The sequence below is a fragment of the Lemur catta genome, chromosome 10 (assembly GCF_020740605.2).
Source record: "Lemur catta isolate mLemCat1 chromosome 10, mLemCat1.pri, whole genome shotgun sequence".
Lineage (NCBI taxonomy): Eukaryota > Metazoa > Chordata > Mammalia > Primates > Lemuridae > Lemur > Lemur catta.
In genome coordinates, this window is record NC_059137.1 from 11,221,653 (window position 1) to 11,242,246 (window position 20,594).

Below are 20,594 nucleotides of genomic sequence, written 5' to 3' on the forward strand. Positions count from 1 at the left end.
TAGAATCCCTGTGTGCAGTGCCGTGTTGTGAGTGACAGGCCTCCTGGGTCCCTGAGTCCATCCACCTTCAACAGTGTGACAACAGGGCCTCTTTGCCAAGGGACTGACCAGAACCTAAAAACAGCGTTTCTTTAAAGGACTGTGCTGGAGCTGCTTGGAATCCAGCTCCCTGCCAGGGAGCTATTGAGCCCAGCAGGGCGGGAGCAGGAAATCTGATTCAGTAAGACCAGAGGAGACATTTTCTCAGATTAGAATTCTCTGTGCCAAAGGTGGGGAGTTTATCACAGTAGGGAAGGGGAAATAAAACATAAAATATTGAAAATAAATTATATCCCACAAGCAAGATCCTCCGAGAGAGTCAGCTTGGTGTCCGGGGCTGTGCGGGTAGTCCCCGCCCCGTGGCCACAGGAGCGCTGTGCCAGGGGCCGCCTGTCGCACACCCACCACCGATCCCTAACCCCGTTGGAGCCAGGGGCTTTCTCTGGACTAAGGAGCTTATTAACTGGGCTGTGCCCAGAGGAAGGGGTGACGAGGACTAACCAAGAGGCGGAGGATAAGGAGGGGTCAGATGGCCTGAGGACGTTTTCATTCTGATGTGGACCTGCTGTGTCTGAGTCAGGCCCCTCGCAAGCACATCTCACATAATCTCCTCAACAACCTATAAGGTCGATGCAGTTACTATGATCCCTAGAAAGCTAATACTCAGAGAGGTTAAGCAACTGGCCTGAGATCACACAGTAAGCGGCAGAGCAAGAATCAAAAACCAGGCCTGTCTGATGCCAGAGCCTGGGTTCTCCCCAGCCCTCTCACTGAGCCCCTTCATCAGTTCCACCTGCTTCCTGAGGCATTTAGTTGTGGCTGCCGGTGGTTTAGGACACGTTTAGAATCCAGCAGTGGATCTTAGTAAGGCTGTGGAGGTCAGGGTCACTTTGTTCTGCATCTCCTCACCCCTGGCTAAGGCTCGTGGCTGCTGCTCACACTTGGGACTTTGTTTATCCCCAGAATAAAACTAACATCGCCGCAGATGCCTTAACACAGGGATAAGAGCAACGGTAACGCTGCCTTCTGAATACCTGCCATGTGCCTGGCAAGGCGCTCAGCGGATGCTGACATTTTCTCACGTCACCTTCCCCAGACTGGTGCAGCAGGCACTACCACTGCTCCACGTTTCAGTAGAGGCAAGGGCCTTGCCGAATTCCCTGGCTGCTAGGGTAGACGCAGATTCAAAGCCTTTGTTTCTCCTTCCTTAACTGCCCTGCTCACTGGACACTAGGATAGCTGGGCAGTGGCAGCAGCTTGCTGGCAGCAAAGGCCACCTGCCAGTCTCCCGTACTTTACCTGAGATTACACTGACCACGTCCCTGATTTTAATGATGATTTTTGCCTGGTTAATTTTATTACCAGTCTGCTTAGTTCCATGTCTTCTGGAATATTGTATCATATTTTGTTTATAGTGCAAAGAATTTTAAAGGATAAAAATATGAATAGAGAATATATAAAAGGGGCTTCTCCCAAAGAATTGTTGCTTTATATCCCACTTTTAATGCAAAGTGTGATGGGGGATCAACGTTGCCTGGAGGCAGTTTAAACTGATGCTACTGCCCATCAGCCACGTGATCCCATGGTTGCCGACACCTTTTGGCCCTCTTGGGATGCCCCAGTCCCAAACCTTTCTAGGTGGATCCCTGTTTGCACCTTCTGGAGGGGTTGACAATGAAGGTTCCCAGACGGGCAGGCCGAGCCTTGGCAAGATGGTGCCTTGAGAGGCCAGGTTGGAGTGCAGAAGGCAGGAGACTGGCTCTCCGGGTGTGCAGAGATAGGGAGGGAGGGAAGTTTTTGCCAGGGCTGTCTGCCAAACACCTCCCATTGCCCTAACCCTGAAAACCAGCTAAGACGACTTCTCCCCCTGCCTTCCTCCCACCTTTGTGTTTTAAAATCCCAAAGTCTTGGAGCTCTTTGCCTGACAGAACTCTGAGTTATTCTTTGATGCCCTCACTAATTCCTTCCTTCACTCATTCAACATGTAGTGAGGCATGCCAGGTGCCAGGCCCTGTCCAAGGCCCCAAGGTCACAAGGGAGTGAGGTGTGTTTCCTGCCTTCATGGCACTCATCATCTGGGAGAGACAATTACCAAATCATATGGAAGGAGAAATGCTCATGGACGTGGTGTAGTGGTTGGAGACGGGCCCTGGGGCTGCCTGGGGGAACAAGGGCAGGCTTCTCAGAGGAGGTGACATTTCAGCTGAATCTTAAAACACAAGTTGTATGTCAAGTAGAGCCAGAGGGGGTCGGCATTCAGGTAGAGAGAGCAGCGTATGTGAAGGATGCGGGAAAACTGGGGCTGGTGTGAGGAGACCAGAGGCCAGCAGGTGAGGGCCAGGAGCTAAGCTGTGGAGGTAGGCAGTGGCCAGGCCTTGGGGGAGCTTGAATTGTACCCTGAAGGTGCCCAGGAACCAATGAGGGTTGTGTTTGGGGGAATGGCAGTTGCGGACATTTATTCTTGGCCACATGGGAAGGGATGGAAGTAGGTGAAGCGGGGAGACCGCTGATGATGCCTGAATTCACGTTCAGGCAAGAACTAGCAGGAGCCTGACCTAGGACGCTGCCTATCGGGGGGTGAAGACGAGGGAAAGATCTGAAAGACATTTGGGAGACCAAAAGGACAGAACTTGGTGGGCAGCTGGATGCCCTTCAAGGGAGCTCTTGAAGTTCACCATAGAGTGGCACAAGGCTGGACAAAGGCCAGTGAGGTTTGAGGTGCAGCCTGCGAGGAAGGGAATGTCTCTTGGAGTATGCAGGGTGGATGTGGATGGACGCTTCCTTCTGCAGCCCGGGGCGAAAGGTTCTGCTGAGGGACAGAATGGGCTGCTTGGCGAAAAGAAGTTACAGCTCCCCCCACCCCCACTGTCCTGTGTTTTCCCAGGGCTGTGTGCCAACTGCCTGCCTTTTTATACTCTCGGAGGCCTGCGAGCACCAGGGTAGCACAGCTTACTCCACCCCTTCCCGCATCCCAAGGTGTGGAATGTTATGGCTCCTACCCTCTATGTTGTCAGCCCTTCAGCTCCCAGGTCATTTCCACCGAGGACGATGTACAGTATTGTGCTTAACCGACTTTATGGGCAGCCCCTTAAAATGCAAGCCTGTACCCGTGATGGATGGAGGACATGCAGTTGTTTAGCCAGCCACTTACAGTTTGTTGCAAACTTGCAAGAACCATGCACAGGCCCTCTGTTAGGCCCATTATGCCAAGGACCCCATAAATAAATAGCAGAGTGTGTCTTGGTGCATGAGGGCTGGAGTATGGAGATAGAGGCACTGTGTAAATAATACATGTTTACAAAATAACTATATCCAGTACATTACTGTGTGTGGCCGTCACCAAATCACCTAGTTTAACAACCACAAAAAGCTTCGAAGTTGTGCCAAGTGATTGGCTTCCATCCATCAGTGTGCATCAGCATTAGAAATGGCCACCGAGGGGAGGGGGTCCTCCTGCACGCTGACCTTGAGGCCTTTGAATTGAGGCAAGTGGTGAGATTGCAGGTGGGCACCCTGACACACAGCTTTTCTGCCAAGGTGTGAAGCCTACCGCAGCCGTGTGTTCCTGCAGATGTCTTAAGGTCTGCGCCGAGCAGAAGGCTGATTAGCACCGAGTTGCAGGATGTAATGGGTTGCACCTACAGAAAGATGGCTGGCTGGGAGAGGAAGAGAGTTTCTAATTATGCAGATTCGCTTTGACTTGCAAAGGGAGCCAGTGAGCTGCCTTTCCAAGGGACTCTTCCCAGAGCCCTGTAACTTTCAGCCATTCCCCCTGGAGGTAGGGCCCGGCTTTTGGAAAGTCAGTTTCCTGTCTCTGCTACCCCTTTCGGAGCTCTGAACCCCACTGGGCATCCGGCTCAAGCATCTGGAGCTCCGAAGAAGCAGCCGACAGAATGGCCACTGGAGTGGGCGCCCCTCCCCTCGATTGTAATGGCACAATGCTGGATTTCAGTATTTTAAATGAAAAATATATGCAGTTAGCTGTGCGCTGACAATGTCCTTGAGGATTTGACAGTGAGATTTTCCAGCAGTTGGTCTTCGTTAGGATCCTGGCGGTGTTTAATAAGGCAGTCGAACTGCTGGCACCTTGGGTTCCTGTTTGTTCTCCGAGGGCTCGGGGGCTGCTGCGGTAAGCACATCGACCAGAGCTGATCATTACAAGGGCGTACGCCACCATGAATAAAAATGTCACACGTTTTCCCATCTCACAGCGGTACAAAATGTCAGTCCTGTCAAACACACATTGCAGGGAGCTGTGTGCAGTCCGTACAAATTGGAGAGCTGCATATTCCCCCAGCCTTCTGATATTCTTCATTTGAAGCTGAAGAAAAACAGTTGTTAACCTATTAGCTAGGATTTTAAACTCTGCTGAGGTGGTGGATGGGTAGACTTTGACACAGATAGAAATGTATTCCAGGGTCCAGGAATTTTAAAACCAAGTTCTCCATCCATTTGTTCCAAGGGAAGAAAAAAATCCAACCCCTCTGACTAGTGAACCTATCTTTTCTTTAACAGACACACTGGGGAAATTTGAGGATATTTCACATCTAAGCTTCCTATCACTTCAGCGTTTGCATTCCACTCAGAAAGTCTCTTGCTTTTTGGGATGGCCCTGGGGCTCAACCTGTTAGGCTAGGATACCTCTAGGTTGAGAGTTTTTCCTGATCAGAAACTTGCCAGAAGTGTTGCCAGTCTTGTGGACAAAGTAACTCAAATGATGGGGACAGTTCTAGTTGGTCTGGCATTATTCAGATGCTGGGTGAGGACTTACTGATGATTCAGTGCTAGTTTCCTGCTCTTGGGCAAACATTCACTTTGGGCTTACCACGTGCCAGGCCTTGTGCCAGGAGCCAGGGGTCCAGATGTGAACCCTCGAGGACTCACCTTCCTAGGGGAGAGTCGGAGGAAGGAGCACCCAACTCTTTTGGGCCAGGAAGAGAGAGGGAGGCTTCTTAGGGAAGGGAATGGAGTCTTGAGGGATGAGCCAGAATCATCAGGTGGGCAAGCCAGGAAAGGGCTTACGGGACCAGCACACGCATTGTGAAGACCGTGGCGTACGGGGGGCAGGGTCTTTGTAGGGCTGGAGAAAAGGAGCTGCTTGTGGTGGGGTGGGAGAGGGGATTTGTGGGGGCAAGGGCTGGGTCTTAAATGGCCTGCTGAGGACAGGGATGTGACCAGCTCCCCTGGGCTGCTGGTGGCAGGGAGAGCAGTTGGCGACTCCCAGTGGCCTGGCCCAGGAGTGACTCTGGACTCCCTTTCCAGAAGATGCTGTGCATTCCTGTCTGGACCACTGCAAAATCAGGAGAATGTTTTTATTTTAATTTCCTAGGTGTATACTGTTTGGGGTGGACATCATTCCAGAGATGATAAATTAGCCTTGGTTTCGCTGAGCTGTCTGTCCCTGGCCCTTAAGTGTACTGAGCAAGCCCTCACTGAGTAGGGACACAGGCCCGGTGAAATGCGGGTAGCTGCAAAGACAAACCTTTCTGTGTGGTCAGAACAGACTTAGCAGGACAACAGGCTCAAAGGATGTCAGAGCAAGAACCCAGGGAGAGAAGGGCTCCCTCAGCCTCAGGGGGACATGTTTCAACAACCTCCTTCTGCTGTTGTGTATCAGATGTCGCGGCAGAGTGTACGTTTCTTTGGAGTCAGGCAGGCCTGGGCTTGGACTGTGGCTCTGCCACCTGTTACTTTTGGCCTGGCCTAGGCAAGTCACTGTGTGGAGCCACACAGCCTCAGTTTCTTCATCTGTTAAATGGGGATGATTTCACCTTCTTTGCAGTATTGTTGAGATCATTAGAGACCTTTTCACGTAGAGCTCCTAGCACAGGGCCTGGCACGTAGCAAGTGCCAAGAAACAGCAGCTGCTCTTGGTAAAAGAGACGGGATAATCTTTCCCAACATCTGGAAGCCCCTCTGCTAACCTCGCCATGCCATGCGTCCCCCGCTCCCGGGAATGTCACCCAGGCACCCTTGGTGGCATCCCAGATGGCCATCCTAGTGTAGGTAGCAGCAAGACGCCTGCCTCCTGCTTCTGTCTGGGCAAAGAATGGCACACGTCAGCAAAGCTCCCTGCCCCTGCCCAGGCACCAGCCGCATCTGGTGCCCGACCTCCAGCCGCCAATGGGATGCCACCTATTCAGACCGTGCACCTGCACCCGGCTAAAAACAAAGGGCTCCCCTCCCCCACCCCACTGCAGGCCCTCCTCCCTCCCCCGCCTCTGTTCCCCAAGCGGCCAGGGTCACCCGGCCCCCACGCAGCCTTCCCTCACAGCTGCCTCGCTGCTTTTGTTCAGCATGTGAACTTCCCCGTCAGCCGAGCTCCTTGCACGGGAAGTAATCAGGGATCTTGACAAGGCTTCAAACCACAAATGCCACTACAAATTAACCAGCACCACTACAAAATACTACTCCTGTCAACATCGGGGAAGAATGCGCTGCTCTTCAGGACCAGTCTGAGATGTCTTTCAGCTCAGCACTCACTCACGGCGGAGAGCGCCCAGGCCCAGCCGAGAGTCACTGACAGCACCAGCGAGCGCCTGTGTCCTGAGCACGCCCTCTCCAGACACGACCTCTCCCCGGCCCCACGGCAGGGCCACCCTCAGTCCTGAGCACCCCTCACTTCCCTCACAAGTGGCTCCTCAGGACGGTGAGTTGTGGGGCACGTGGACGTGCCACTCTGGAGTCCAGCAACCGGAGATTGAGGCCCAGCCCCACCAGCATCCCTACTATGAGGTGTGGATTTGGGCAAGAGGCTTCAGTTTCCCGGTCTGTGAAATGGGGATCGTGATAGAGCCTGTGCCCCAGAGTTGTTGGGACTGATTGGGATATCCTGAGTGACACCTGGCCCGTCAAGGGTGCTCCAGAACGAGGACCCCTCCTACCCTCCCTTCTTTGCCATGAAGAAACACTTCCTGTCGCCCTCTGCGAGTGGACGCCCACCAGATGGAAACCTCTTCCTCAGCTTTGATGTAGCAGTCCCTCCCACACAGCATCTTGCAAGGAACATCCCTCGAGGGTGACAGCTTGTTACCTCCGCAGATGCGTCAGGCTCGAGGAGCCCTGGATCCCCTCTGGGTGCCCTGCTGCGCGGCTCAGGCAGAGAGCATGCAGTTCCCCACATGACACCGGGGCCTGGTCGTCTTCAGCTGTCCTCGCTGGAACTCTGAAGCCGAGGCAAGCATTTGATCCTCCCCAACAAGCAGGATCAGGCCTAGTCGAGGGTGGACGAGGAGGATTGGAAATAATGATGGGAGTTGGGGGACAGAGCGGTGCCTGAGAGAGCTTGTTGGGCATCTCAAAGGAGACACTCCACAAAAATATCGCTTCAATGCACTCCTTTTTGGAGGCATATCAAAAGAAGCCCTCTTTTATTTCCATGCCTTGCATAATAGCAGATTTCTAGTCCCAAAGAGTAGAGGAGCCTTGCTCTGAGCCCAGAGGCCCTTTGTAAAGCTACAGAGAGCTTTGTCTTCCCCTCCCAACTGGGTCTGTTTCATGCACAGGTCAGAGCATTGATGTGGCTACTAGCCAGGAAAATTAACCAGGTGAACTCTTTTCTCGTTAAATAGCAATGGAGTCTAATTCTCTCCCCTTCTCCATTCCCAGCACGTATCTGGTTGGGGCACATTCCCAGGACACACTGATAAACCCCAAGGCCTGTCCAGCTTCCCCCTTGGGGACCCCAGGGCCTCCTCCATTTGAGACAGGTGGGCGTCAGGGGAGGAAGGGACCATTCAGAATACAGTTCCAACACAAAGGATCTGAGACCCCCTTAGGGTCCAGCCTTGGAGGCCAGCTCTCTCGTGCACCAGCCGCTGTCCCCACCTTCTCCAGCCTCCCTCCGCAGCCTACCCCAAGCATTGCTGGCACAGCCCTCGGCCTTCAGCATACTGGTTTGGCCCTGTGGCCCCCAGCACCTGTCCTCTCTACTCGCTTCTGTCCTACTCCCTGGCCAGGGTCCAGCCTGTCCCACTGACCGTAACATCTCACCTCTGTGTGGTCCTCCCTTCCCAGCAGTGAAATGCAGATGCTGATCTCAACCCGCGTGGATGGTGAAGGGACAGTCCCAGATACCCCCTCCATCGGGGACTGAGTGAATCCATGTGTCCTTTCCTGTTCCCCCACCCCATACACAGACATCACAGGACCCCTGCCCCAACCTATAATTAACTGGAGATGAGCTCATTGACCCTCTTCTGAAAGCCTGTCTGGCACTTGCTCTGTGTGACCCTGGGCCAGTCCTTGCCTCCCCTCATCTGTAGAATGGGTGACAGCCCTCACTGCCTGTAGAGTTTTCTGAGCTAGCCAGTGTGCCAGCAGCTGCTTAGGCAACAGGAACACAGGCGGCAGGAAGTGCCTTGGCTCTGCCCACAGCGCAGGCAGGCTGGCTCCCGGGACACCCACTCCCCTCCCGTGTGCACCACGCTCTCTGCCCCGGAGTCAGTGCCTGGCAGTTGAGCATTTTGCACCCTGCAGCCCTGTGCAGGGCACCCGTTCATCCATGCTGCCCAGGTAATTAAGTTGATATTCCAACACCGCTTCGCCTGCTGACCTTTTGGAAACAATGTGTTTTGCTGCATCAACAAATTAACTGCAAATCAGATGTTGTCCTCATAAATGCGAGTTTCATATCCAATGAGCATACCCACCTGCCCCGCGCGGTTGACAGATATAAACGCCGAGGGCCAGGCAGAGACCGGCAAAGGCCAAAGAGTTCTTCTCTTCTCTGGGACCTCGGTGTCAATCATGCTTCCTGGCTTACCCTCTTGCGTTCACATCTCTCCGCAGCAGTGTTGCCATGGCTGGTGAGTTGACAATATGGAGGCCTGGGCAGGCCCCTGTGGCTGGAGGGGAGTGCCTGTCCTTAGGAACCCACCCATCCACCTCCCATCTGTTTTCTACATCACGGACGCCACGGTGTCTCTTATTGTGTCTGCGATCCTGTCCCTCCCACTCAGATCAGAAGAAAACCCACAATCCTCAGCCTGACATCCAGACCCTCTGTCATCTGACCTCCACTAGCTCTCCCAGGTCTTGGCCTGCCCTGTCCTCATATTGAGTCTTGTTCTAGTCTTCCTGAACCACTGTGGTTCCCCTGTACCAGGTGCCTGGATTCCCTGCCGCTCCCATCTGGTAGGAGAACCCTTCTCTGTACTTCACAGATGTTGCCACCCCTCTGTGCCCCCCGCGTCATAACTCCTCAGTCAGCATCTTGTTCGCTCACGTGCCCCTGTGCCTGGTACGGCATATACTGTTTGTTGAATGAATGAACAATTGAATCACGTGCATCCTTTGGAAAGTACCAGAAAGAGATGCTCAAATAAGAAAAGGAGAGGAAGACGTTAGTCACTGTCTAGCCAGCCTTTTCTCTAAAGCGCAGATCTGTAACAACAGATTCTAACTTCAGAAGGGACAAGGATTAGAAAAGCTGTGTCAGAAAGGATTCCAAGTGACTTTGGAAATTTTAGTTGACAAGGATAACACAATGGACTAAGAATACCTGCTTGTTCGCAGCTAGCTGTGTGACCTCATACTAGTCCCTTAACCTCTCTGGGCCTCCTGTTTCCTGTCTCTATAGCAGGGAGATAATCCTTCTCCAGCTTGCCTCACTAGGGAATGCAAGGCTCAAAGGAAAGAAGAGAAGTAGAAATGCTTTGAAAGGAAAACACACCACATAAATAGAAGAGATTATTATTAAAATCCAGTCTCCTTCAACAGAGTCTTGCTGACAGCACACACCCTTAGAAAACCAAGGTCCTCATGTCCATAGAACTTTTCTGGAAAGACCCATGGGTCTAGCAGGGGAACAGAGGATTGAACGGTCCCACCTCATCGCCAGGGCCTCAGACCAGAGCCTCGCACGGCTGCAGTTGCACTCTGGTATCCTTCTCACACCAGTGCTTGCAACTCAGGAGTTATTTTAGTTTTATAGAAGATGTAACTGAGACTTAGAGAGACTAAATAACTCAGCTAGAAAATGACAGAGCCAAGACATGGACCCATGTCTTTCTCGCCCAAAGTATATTTCTTGGGGCTTTAGTCCACAAATACTCTCTTCCTTTTAAGAAGGATGTTTGTCCATGGCGTAGGTCAAATCCCACCATACTGTGCATTCCTAGAGGGCAAGGCTCTGTCTTATTCTCTGAATCCCCCGGGCCCTGGCCCCACAGGCAGACATGGAGGAATTCAGTCTGGCCAGGAGTGGAGGATCATGTGTAATGTGATTTCCATGCCACGGTGCCCAGACCGCTTCAATTCTCTGCTGCTGCTTTAAAGCGCTCTGGTGTGGCCTTCCCCTCCTCCAGCAGAAAAAGAGCTCTCTGGATTCAGTCAAGAGGCCTGAGTCCTGCTCCCAGCTCTCCCAATTACCAGCTGGGGGCCTTGAGTGGGTGGCTTCACCTTGTCTAGTTTATCCCCTTGTCTGTGGAAATATAAGCTCCCTGGCCCTAGTGGGGGCCTAGACAAGCAAGCTCGGGGCCCAGCCCTGGGCTGTAGGCTGGGCTGCAGAGAACCAGCCAAAACCTCCGCCCTCTGGGAGCTGAGTTAGGTGAGGAAAAAGAGCTCCTGGCTCCCAGCGACTGTCACTGAGTCCTGGCCAGTCCTGCAGTCTCCTCAGGCCTCGCCTCACACCGTTGTGGTCCTCACGTTCAGCTTCCCGAGCACCAGGACCACTTTCTGGAACAGGGTGTGTTTTTCTGAGTTGATCCTTCCCTGGCTTCTCTCTTCACCCCCTGCCCCTAGATCACCACCACTCACCCCTACAGCCTGTTCTAATTGTCTCCGGAGTACTCAGCTCTCCCCCATCTGTGTCCCCAGCTGTCATGCATCCCAGCATATTTGGGAAACTCCAACCACCATGGCCCAGCTGCCCTGTCACTCCCTCTCTAGAAAGCAGAAGCTTCCTCCTGGCACCATGTCCACTGTGCACCCAGCCCTCCGGGAAGTGCTGTGATACACCCGGGAGTGGGGCCCTCAGAATTGGGCCCACAGAAAGGTCACGGAGGCCCAGGGATGTCACTTGGTTTAGCAAAGTCACCCAGAAAACCAGCTAGGCCTCTGTGGTAGGACCAGGAGGGCACTCCACAGGTCAGAAGTTCTGGTGTCCAAAATCTAAGACTGCTTCCCACGTGGTCAGCATCCAGCCCCCTGGTGATAATCCAGACGCTTGCTGGTGGCCAGCCTCAGCACTCGTCCCCAGGGCCCACACACACCGTGGCAGGACATCCTGGTAATTAGTGCAGCCATCCCCTTCTCCCTCCCCCAGTCCCAGGGGGGCCTTTAATGCACACCCCTGGGAGTTCACCTGTCTCTCCTGGTGGCTGCCCCCAGGAAGGTGTCCCTGTCGTACGCTCCAGCATCAGCGTATGCTCAGAATTAGTGAGTGCAGCTCCCTCTCCCTGTCCATTTCCTCTGGTGACCTGATCCCTTAATTCTGACAACCTCCAGGGAAAACTCCCCAAGTGTCACAAGGGGCAATGTGGTTTCCTGGTCTTGGTCGCTTTTGTTGAGTTTTGTTTTGATCCCTCTGGCTGCGCCAGGACATCTGTACCACATTACCCCTTCTTGGCATCTTTAAATCCCCCTGTCTTGCTCTGCGCGCTTCTAGGCTAGGTGTGGCCAGGAGGAAATGGCTTTCCTCCCGCCATTTGTAAATTCAGTTGCAAAAGGACCAGCACTTCCCAATGACAATCAAAGGGAAATAAGTTAACTATGGAATCTGGAGAACTAACATTTGTTGAGTGTGCCAGCAACTCTAAGCCAAAAAGCATTGGCTGAGCACCTATTATGTTTCAAGCACTTCACCAGACCCCAGGATACATAGAGAAAGGCATGGGCTGGTAATGGCAGCTGCGAGCTGGGGAGGGGGGAGCACACCAGAGATGAGACTGCAGGGTGCATGGTGGCCCCAGAACTGGAGGGCTTTAGCACTTTGGGCAGCATTTTCCAGGGGATATTAATGGGTGCTAGAGGGAAAGTGAATCTGTGTTCAAGTAAATTTGGGAGTCAGGACCTTTAAAAACGTAGAGTTCATAGGTTTTTGCCTGGTTTTGGTGTTTTGTTTTTTTTTTCTTATTGCAAGACTCAGCAGCCTTTGCTGTGCTGACAGGCATTGTGAGTCCCCAAAAGGAGCAAGGCAGTAGACAGCATTTCTCAGATTCGCCTGGCTGGGAGCCTCCTTTTTTCCCTTCGTACAATGCATCTCCCAGGATGGTGCTTCTCAGCAGACACCTTGCAAGATGCCGGCCTTTCACTGAGATGATTTAGGTTGGCAAGTGGCATGATTGGGTGTGTATTTTTTTTTAAGTCCACTCTGGAAACAAATGTAGAAGATGGATTGGGAGGGGGAGAGGCTGGAGGCAGAGGAACCTGCTAATGGTGATGGTTGCTAATGTCTATTGGCGACATTGTGCAAAGAACCCGACTACATCGTCTCACTGAATCTTCCTAACGGCCCTCGCGGGTAGACAGTGCTGTTACCTGCACTTCGCAGACGAGGACAGCAAGGCTTAGAATGGTTACACCCACAGCCCAGAACAACCCCGAGAGTGAGTTGGGGGCTGGGGTTCTATCAGAAACCATCTGACCCCACAGGCTGCCCCCTGAGCTCTCTGCCACACGCCTCACAGCAAGGATGGAAGATCACAGGTGGCAAGCAGCGAGGACAGTGGGGCTGGAGAAGATGGTCCCCCAGAAGTAGAATGGGCAAGCGTGAGAGAAGCAGAGGGTATTGGGGGGCGGGGGGGGCGGTGTGAGAATCAGGGCAGCAGCCTGTGTACCGTGGTGGGGTTGGCTCCCCTCTTCCTGACCTTCTCCCTCCTGATGAATGGTGTGCATTGGGGGTGGGGGCTCCATTCCCTTTTGCCCCACACACTTCTATAAGCCATGAAGGGGAAGAAACATGGTGGCCGCGCCCTCCCCAGGTGGCCTCCCCAACCGCAAGTAGCCCCAGCTGTAGAAGGGGCACCAAGCATGGATTGGCCCTCACTCCCAGCCAATGGCGTAGGACCTGGAAAGCCACCGTGTATTTCCATCCAGACGTGCCCTCGATGTGCCACCAGCGAGTCCGTGGGCCAATGTTCCCCTCCAGCCACTTTGACAGGCCCTATGCTGGGCACCAGGGATCCAGGGATGACCAGGACATGGGCCCTACCCTCCAGGAATAGTCAGGAGGCTCCGGGAAAGTTCTAAGGCAGGTTGGAGATCTGAAGAGTCACCCCCACCGAATGAATCCCTGCGTCAGCACTGTCCGAGAAGAGTGCGCTGGGAGCCACACGCACGGATCTCACATGCAATTCTAAATGTAAACAAACAGATGAAACTGATTTTAACAATATATTTAACCTAATAGCCAAAATGTCACTGTTTCCACACATAATCGATATAAAAATTAGTACAAGGCATTTTACATTTTCTCATACTGAGCCTCTGAAATCCAGTGTGTATTTTACACTTACCCCTCATCTGAGTGTGGACTCACGGCATGTGGCCATTGGCTTCTGTATTGTCCAGGGCGGGTCTAGACTTTGTCGGGTAGTGATGTATCTTCCAGAACTGAGTGGCGGGATGGGCAGGAGCCAGCTGGGAGCCTCCCAGGGTTTGCTGTGGTCCGTGGTCTGGGTCTCCTGTGGACCTTCACTGTCCTCGCCGTGCTACCCAGTCCCACGCCTGTGCAGGGCGTCTCGCCGGGCAGGCTGTGCAAACCACAAAGCCGGGCTTTTCAAGATAAAGGGTTTGAGGGTAGGGCCGAGAAGTCTGTGCTCTGTTGGTTTTGATTCAAATCCTGATTTCAAAAGCCAAGCGTTTTGTACAAATTTTATTTGTTCATCAGACATTTATTGAACAGATATTTTTTCCCCAAACCTACACAACCTTCTGCAGGCACAGGGCTGAATCCCTCCAGGAAACAGACATTTAAAGTGTCTCATGGGGGTGAGAGGGTGAGGTGCTTGAGCAGGAAGCACAGGGCAGGGGGAGTGCTGGGGCAGCAGCTGACCTGGCGACCTTTTGAAGAACAAGCACACGTTTGCCAGGCCGGTCGGGCACAGGCAGGTCATTCCATCCAGGGGGCAGGCAGGAAACAGCGTGAAGCCCACTTGAGGCTCTGCCCAGGGTGGACACAGGTGAAGGCTGGGAAAGGTCTGTGTGGGGCATGGCAGGGTCCAGGTCTTGGAGGATTTGGAATGCCAGCCCTGGGCCTCAAGCTGGCCCCCAAGGACAGCAGGAGGCATCAGAGATCTGGACACTGGCTGTGGCATGGCCATACTACATTTGAGACGGTCCCCCTTGTCCTGTGTGGAGCATGGCAGAGGAGATCAGAGCTGGGGCCCTGTTGGGACATGACTGCAGTAATCCAGGCTAGAGACAGGACTGGAACTAAGGAATCAGCAGAGGGGACGGTCTCAGGAGATGGACAGCAGGTGTGCGGGAGTGGGAGGCATCCGGGGTGGCCGTCCTCTGGCTTGAGTGGCTGGGTGTGTCCTCTGGGCCGTGTGTGGAAAGGCATTGAGCCATCTCAGTGTGACTGATGTTTTAAGTTTCCGCTTTAATGCAGCCACAGAGACTCCGTCCCACCCGACCGCCGCCTCCCAAGATACAGCGCTCGAGGCCCGTGAGTAGCCGGTGGTTCTGCCCTCCCCGCCTAACACTGCCTGAGCCGTTCGCCCTCAGCCTGACTAAACCTTGGGAGTTTGGACTCTCCTGCCTGGCAAAAGAAAACCGGGAATTGGGTTTTGCAGCTTCCCTGTCTGCGTGGCATGAACCTGAACTTGCATTTTCTGGGCTTCTCTCTCTTTTTTCTGAATAAGTCCGGCGACGTGCAGGTCAGAGCCGTAGGTAGCCGGGGTCCACTGTGTGCTGCGTGTGCCGTGTGTGCCTCGTTTGAGCAAATCTCATAGGGTGAGCCGTATTTCTAGCCAACGAGCTTTAAAGCCTTGCTCCAAACGCTTGCTCTTGATGCTTTAAAGGAAGCAGAAGTTGGCAGCAGGGGTCTCATTCCCGCCAGATCTTGGTTTGGAAATGCATTTGATGTACCTTCCCAAGGGCTGAGGCTACACCCAGAGAATATGGAGCCGGCTCAGATGGAGACAGGTACTGCTGCCCTGCCAGGGTGCACGTGGACACCCACCTTCCCCTGTAGAGTGCCCAGTAAGGATGGAAACGCAGGACGCACTGCAATAAACCCCCCAACACCTGGGGATGGTGTGGGTAGGGGAGAGAGATCCATCCATGTTTTTTAAAAGAGAAATGCCACGGAAAAATATTAGGTGTGGGGCCCACGTTAAGCATCAGCAAAGTCGTTTTCCCTTGTAAGTGCAGACTTTGGCAGTGCTGAGGCATAATAACTTTAGCAGGTGCCTTTACAGTGGGAAACCTGCCAGGACCTTTTGGTGAGGGCTATTTACCAAGAGAAAATTTTTTCCATCTGTTATTCAAAGCAGCTTCCACTCTGAGGCCGAGCAGAGGGGGTCAGCTACGATCAGATACCCCACAGACTGGTGTCCCTACCCCTCCCAGCCTCTGCAGTGCACATGTCCAAACCCTTCTTGTGAAGGCATGGAGGCCCAGGCATGCAGGCGACCAGGCTGGACCGTGTGTCTGTTTTGAATCCTTGGTGCACGCACCTAGCGTTGATTGGGTAGGATATTGGCTGTTTGTGCACTGTTTTCCTTCCCTTCCCCACCATACGTGGAAGTTAGTGGGCTGGAGTGGAGGCTGGGGGGATTTAAATGGCTTTACCTAGGACAGTCATGAGTCTACAGTTCCAGCCACGTGTGATGACAGGTCCATTCCATACCCCTGACAAACAGTGGTTAGCCCAAACCACAGTCCGCATAGCTAGCAAGGGGCTGGAATGTTTCCGCTCACTATCATTGGAAGGAAGACACAAACAGCAAAAAGAAAACACTTTGGAATGCAGGAGGCCCCTTCTTGGTTGAGCCTCATGTGAGTTAGTGAATGTTTCAGCACAGTCATTAGCAACATGGATTTGGAAAGTCTACAGAGCAAGGCGTGAATGCTGAAGCTGTGTGACTTTGGGCAAGTACTGAAGCTCTCTGAGCCTCATTTCTCTGCACTGTACCCTCATTCATAGAGGCTTTTTGTGAGAACGAACATGGATGGCATTTGTAGAGCACCTAGCACAGTGCCTGGCACACAGGAGCAGTTGTTTTTAAGAGGCTTTTACATCTTACAATTTCTAAGGAATGGCCCTGTTGCTTAATAACCATCATTTGCCTAGGATTTTTATAATCAGCGAAATAATTTTAGGTGCCTCATCCCAGTTGAGCCTCACAGCAGCTCTGTGAAATAGACATTGTCACCACCCATCTTAGAGATGAGAAAACTGATGCTTAGTAACTTAACCCACGTTCCTCATCAGCAAATAGGACCACCAGGCTCTAGAAGCTATAGTCTTCCCAGCATTCCAAGCTCCTGCACCCTCCACGTTTGTGGACATAGAGATGAACTTATTACAGGTTCAGTATCTTATCCAAAATACTTGGAACCATAAGTGTTTCAGATTTCAGGGTTTTTTAAAAAAGATTTTGGAATATCTGCATTATATTAATACTTACTTGATTGAATAAGATCAAACCCAAAATGCTTCAATGAGCACTTCCTTTGTGCATCAAGTTGGCATTCAAAAAGTTTCAGATTTCAGAGCATTTCAGATTTTGGATTTTTGGAGTAGAGATGTTCAACCTATCTAAAGTACTGGAGCAGACCTTTCAGTTGAGAAAAAAATTATTCCGCAGCTGGCTGGGCTTTCTGTGGAATCTCTAGGGCAGTGTTAGGTCCTGGCAGAGCTACAGAGGTGGAGAGAATTGACATTTATTGAGCAACTTATAATGTGCCGGGGTCTGTGTTAGGCACTCGTATACCTACTGTCTCATTTGTCCAGCCCAGAGGAGGCAGATGCTGTTTCCCCAGTTTGTAGCCAAGACCACAGAGACAGTAAGAGGCCAAGCTGGCCTTTGAGCTCAGGCCTGCCCCTCTCCTCTGTCTCTCCTTGTTCTCTACCAAACAGCCTCCCCTTAAGCCAAAGTCAGCCAGTAGGTAGCTCTCAGAATTCCCCTTAGACGCCTGGGATCCACAGCAGGCAGGGAATCTCTTGGAAAGCAGGATGCAGGGGCAGGATTGCTCCCTTGGAAAAAGCCAAGCATTGGAGACAGCTACGGAGGGCCTTATGTAGTCTCACTGGTGTGAGACTCGTGCTGATTGGGTAGGGCGTGCCCAGCCGTATCCACTGGCAACTGAGGACTTGGGGAGGCAGATGTTGCCACGAGAAAAGCCTGAGTGGCAGCTGCCTCTGCCACTGGGCTGGTGTAGGAAGTGACTAGCCTGGCATTTGGGGCTGCACCCCCCTGCTGAAGAGGCAGGGTCCCTGGAGGACCAGCCCTCCTGGGCTTGGAAGTCAGAGAGGCCTGCCGTGGTTTGAATCACAGCTTGGCCATTTCCTGGCTGTGTGACCTTAGGTAAGATTCTTACCTTCTCTGAGACTTAGTTTATCATCTGTTAAATGGGTTTAGCAATACCCACGTGGTGGTCATAATGAGGTCATATATGTATAGTGCCTAGCACTGTCTCTGGCGTGAGGTGGTCACATACACCCCTGAATTTCTGCTAAGCGGGACCCCTAAGAGAACAATTTGGGAGCCCTAGAAAGTTTGTGCTTTCTGGGCCCTGCAGTCCCCAGGGCCCTAGGGACCATTCATTCCATGTACATTTATGCAAGTGTTTCCAGCAGACACGGCTACACACTGGGTGGGAACCTGGGAGACACAGGGTGTGGACACTCTCAAGGGCCTCGAGCAGGCAGCCTGACAAGCTCCCATGTCAGGAGCCACCGGCCTCCAGCTGGGCTCTGCCGGGTCTCTTAGCCATAAACGTTCCAGGCAGAAGTGTAGCCATCGGCCCCGGGGTAGTGGGGGCCTGAGGCAGTCGCCATTCAGCCTTTCTGGAAGGAGCTTTGTAGCCTGGCACCTGTGGCTGGAGTTCAGATGTTACCAGAGAATTTGGGTTTTCTTTTTAAAAAGAAGAAAAAAGAAAGAGCAGAAGAAAATCGTGCCAGTGTCTCGTGGACTACGGGGACTGGGCTGGGGCTTGCTGGGGGAGGCAGGCTGCGGTCAGCCTGCATGGGAAGCGCTTTGTAAGCTCTGTATTTATTATTTCTTGCTCACCATTAAAATCAAATGTACCCGGTGCTTTTGTATTCAATACACATTTAACCCTGCCGACTTAGATTTCTCAGGTTTTAAATCCAGTGGGGAATTGGCTGGCTTCCCAACTTCCCCTCCAGTCCCCTTGAACGGCGCTGGAAATCCCTGTTTAGCACTTTCTCCCCCGGTGCTGCCGGGATCCTAACACCGGTGGGGCCAGTCCCTGTGGTGTGCGCCTGTGGTTTTTCCTTCACTCCCCAGCCCCCACCCTTCCCAAGCACCCCAGAAAGACGGATGTCATCGCCGAAATATGACGGGAGTTGGCGGCGGCGTCTCGTGCTTCAGGCTTAATTAAACCGTTTTGTCTGTGTGTGTCTGTGCCTGGTTGTGATCTGCCGCCGCGTGTGTGTGTGTGTGTTTCACGCATGTGCCTTTACCTCTTGTGCATGCCCCTGTGAGTGCGGGCTTGTGAGCTGTGTGTACACTGGAGTCTCAAGGCCTCGGTGTGTCTCTGGATGGTTGTCGTGTGTGTGAGTACACTTCCGTGCTGGCTTTGTCCCCGGCAGTCAGGTGTGTGTGTGTGACTCTGGCGTGTCTGTAACCATGCCGGGGACTGACCATCCGGGTGTGCTGTGTCTTTCTCCCCCTCCCCCACCCGCACGGGCTCCGCGGCCCGCCCCTCCCCCCCTGCTCTGTCTGTTTTATCATCCCTAATGAAGCAGTCTCCTCCATCGATCCTACTGATTGCCAACCCATTCCTTTTGTTTGTTGGCGCTGAGCCATTCAGCGGCACTCTGACAGCTCAGCTCGTCTAATTAGCTCTGTTGTTCTTTTTCCCCATGTTTCACCATGGTGCAAGTTCAGTTGAAGTTGCCACAAACTTAATCCCCCCATTTCAGCCACAAGTTCACATTCTTAACCCGCCTTTATTGTAGCAAGGAGCAGCCCCGTGCAAGGACGAGCTGACAGACCTTCCAGTCTGACCTTTCCCGAAAGCCCTGCCCCAGGGCCCCGCAGGGCAGGGGCAGAGCTGCCCCTTCACCCCAGCCGCACTGCTGCCTTGTGTGAGAAGTCGGGGACCATTCTGGCCAGATGACCTGTTCACTGGCTCCAGAGGAGTCGGCCCTGGCTGGGGAAACCAGAGTGAAAATGAGTGGGGGATATATCCGTTCGTTTATTCAGCAAATGTTGACTGGATACTTGCTGTGTGGCAGGCACAGTTCTAAGAACAATGATAATAGCAGCAACATCATTAAGCGCTCCTTAGACTCCAAGCAGCAACATCCATTGGACTCTAAAAATCTTGCCAAGTGACCGCTATATAGCAGGCCCTATGCAGATGCTAGGCAAGGATCAGAGAATCCTAAAACTCATCTTCTAATTCAGACACTGTGTCCCCCTCATCTTCCTTTTGTTGTTCGTAAGGAGGGGACACCCAGGTCACAGAGAAGCAGGATGAGCATTTGAGCCCTCACTGTGTACCAGGCCCCATGCTGGGGCTTCCCTGCCTCTGGTGGCTGAGTCTTCACGGTAGCCCCACAGAAGACGACGGCAAGTTTGTTGGAAGGCGTTTGGCTTTTGCCACATCTCTGCTTCGCCAAACAAGGCTGAGATCAGACTGGCCACTCCACAGGAAAACTTTGGTTAGATCAGACGTGTGCAGACCTGAGTGCTTGACGAGACTCTATAAAGACTTGTCTTTTATGCAGCCAGCTTCTGTAATCTGTGTTCCTAAGCCATTGTGCCGTGTCGCCCACAATTGCCGAGGGTGGGAGCAGGGATGTTCAGGGAAATGGGCAGGCAGGAAATGGAGCGTGCGCCTGCTCTCCTTCCCCGTCTTGTCCTCAGAACTAAGCAATTGTGGCACCTTGTCTGCAGAGAAACGTTCACAACCTGCGCCGGGATGCCCAGTCATTTTTCTTGGCAATGAAATTCAGACATAGACTTTCTTAGCTTAGCTCAGTCACAACCTGTGCTTCTCAGGCATTGGAAATATGCAAAGATGACCGCGCCAAATTTAAAGCCATGGAATGTCGATTGGACCAAATGAGTATCCTTCTAAGGGCACCTAGAAATTCTCAGCCTAATGCCCATCACGGGCTCTGGTGGGGCAGGGGGTGTCTTTTTCTGCGGGCCCTCGTCTTGGCTTTCAGAGGTGGCAGGTCAGAAAAACACATCTTGTCACTGCAGCACCAGCTGTGGGATTAGGAAGCTATTCGCTTCCTCACACGCACACCGCCGACCCTCGAGCCAGGTCTGCCCCGTGAGCATAGCCACCCAAGGTGTGCAGCATCCCGGCGGGGCCCTGCTGGGAGGACTGGCACGGGGACGCCCTGGGAAGCAGAACAGTGACCGGTATTGGCACTCTCTAGTGCCTCTCGTATTTAGAGAAGA

General features: G+C 52.9%; 1 protein-coding gene across 5 annotated transcripts in view; it reads left to right on the top strand.

Annotated features, from left to right (window-relative positions):
- DENND1A (DENN domain containing 1A) overlaps positions 1-20,594 on the top strand; it is a 492,893-nt gene that overhangs the window by 450,820 nt on the left and 21,479 nt on the right. For 3 of the 5 annotated variants that reach the window (XM_045563071.1, XM_045563077.1, XM_045563074.1), the window contains one exon: positions 14,594-14,650. The exons of the other annotated variants lie outside the window; for them this stretch is intronic. In XM_045563071.1, the coding sequence (XP_045419027.1) occupies positions 14,594-14,650 (57 nt within the window). The remainder of the gene's footprint in view (positions 1-14,593; positions 14,651-20,594) is intronic. 5 annotated transcript variants of the gene reach the window in all.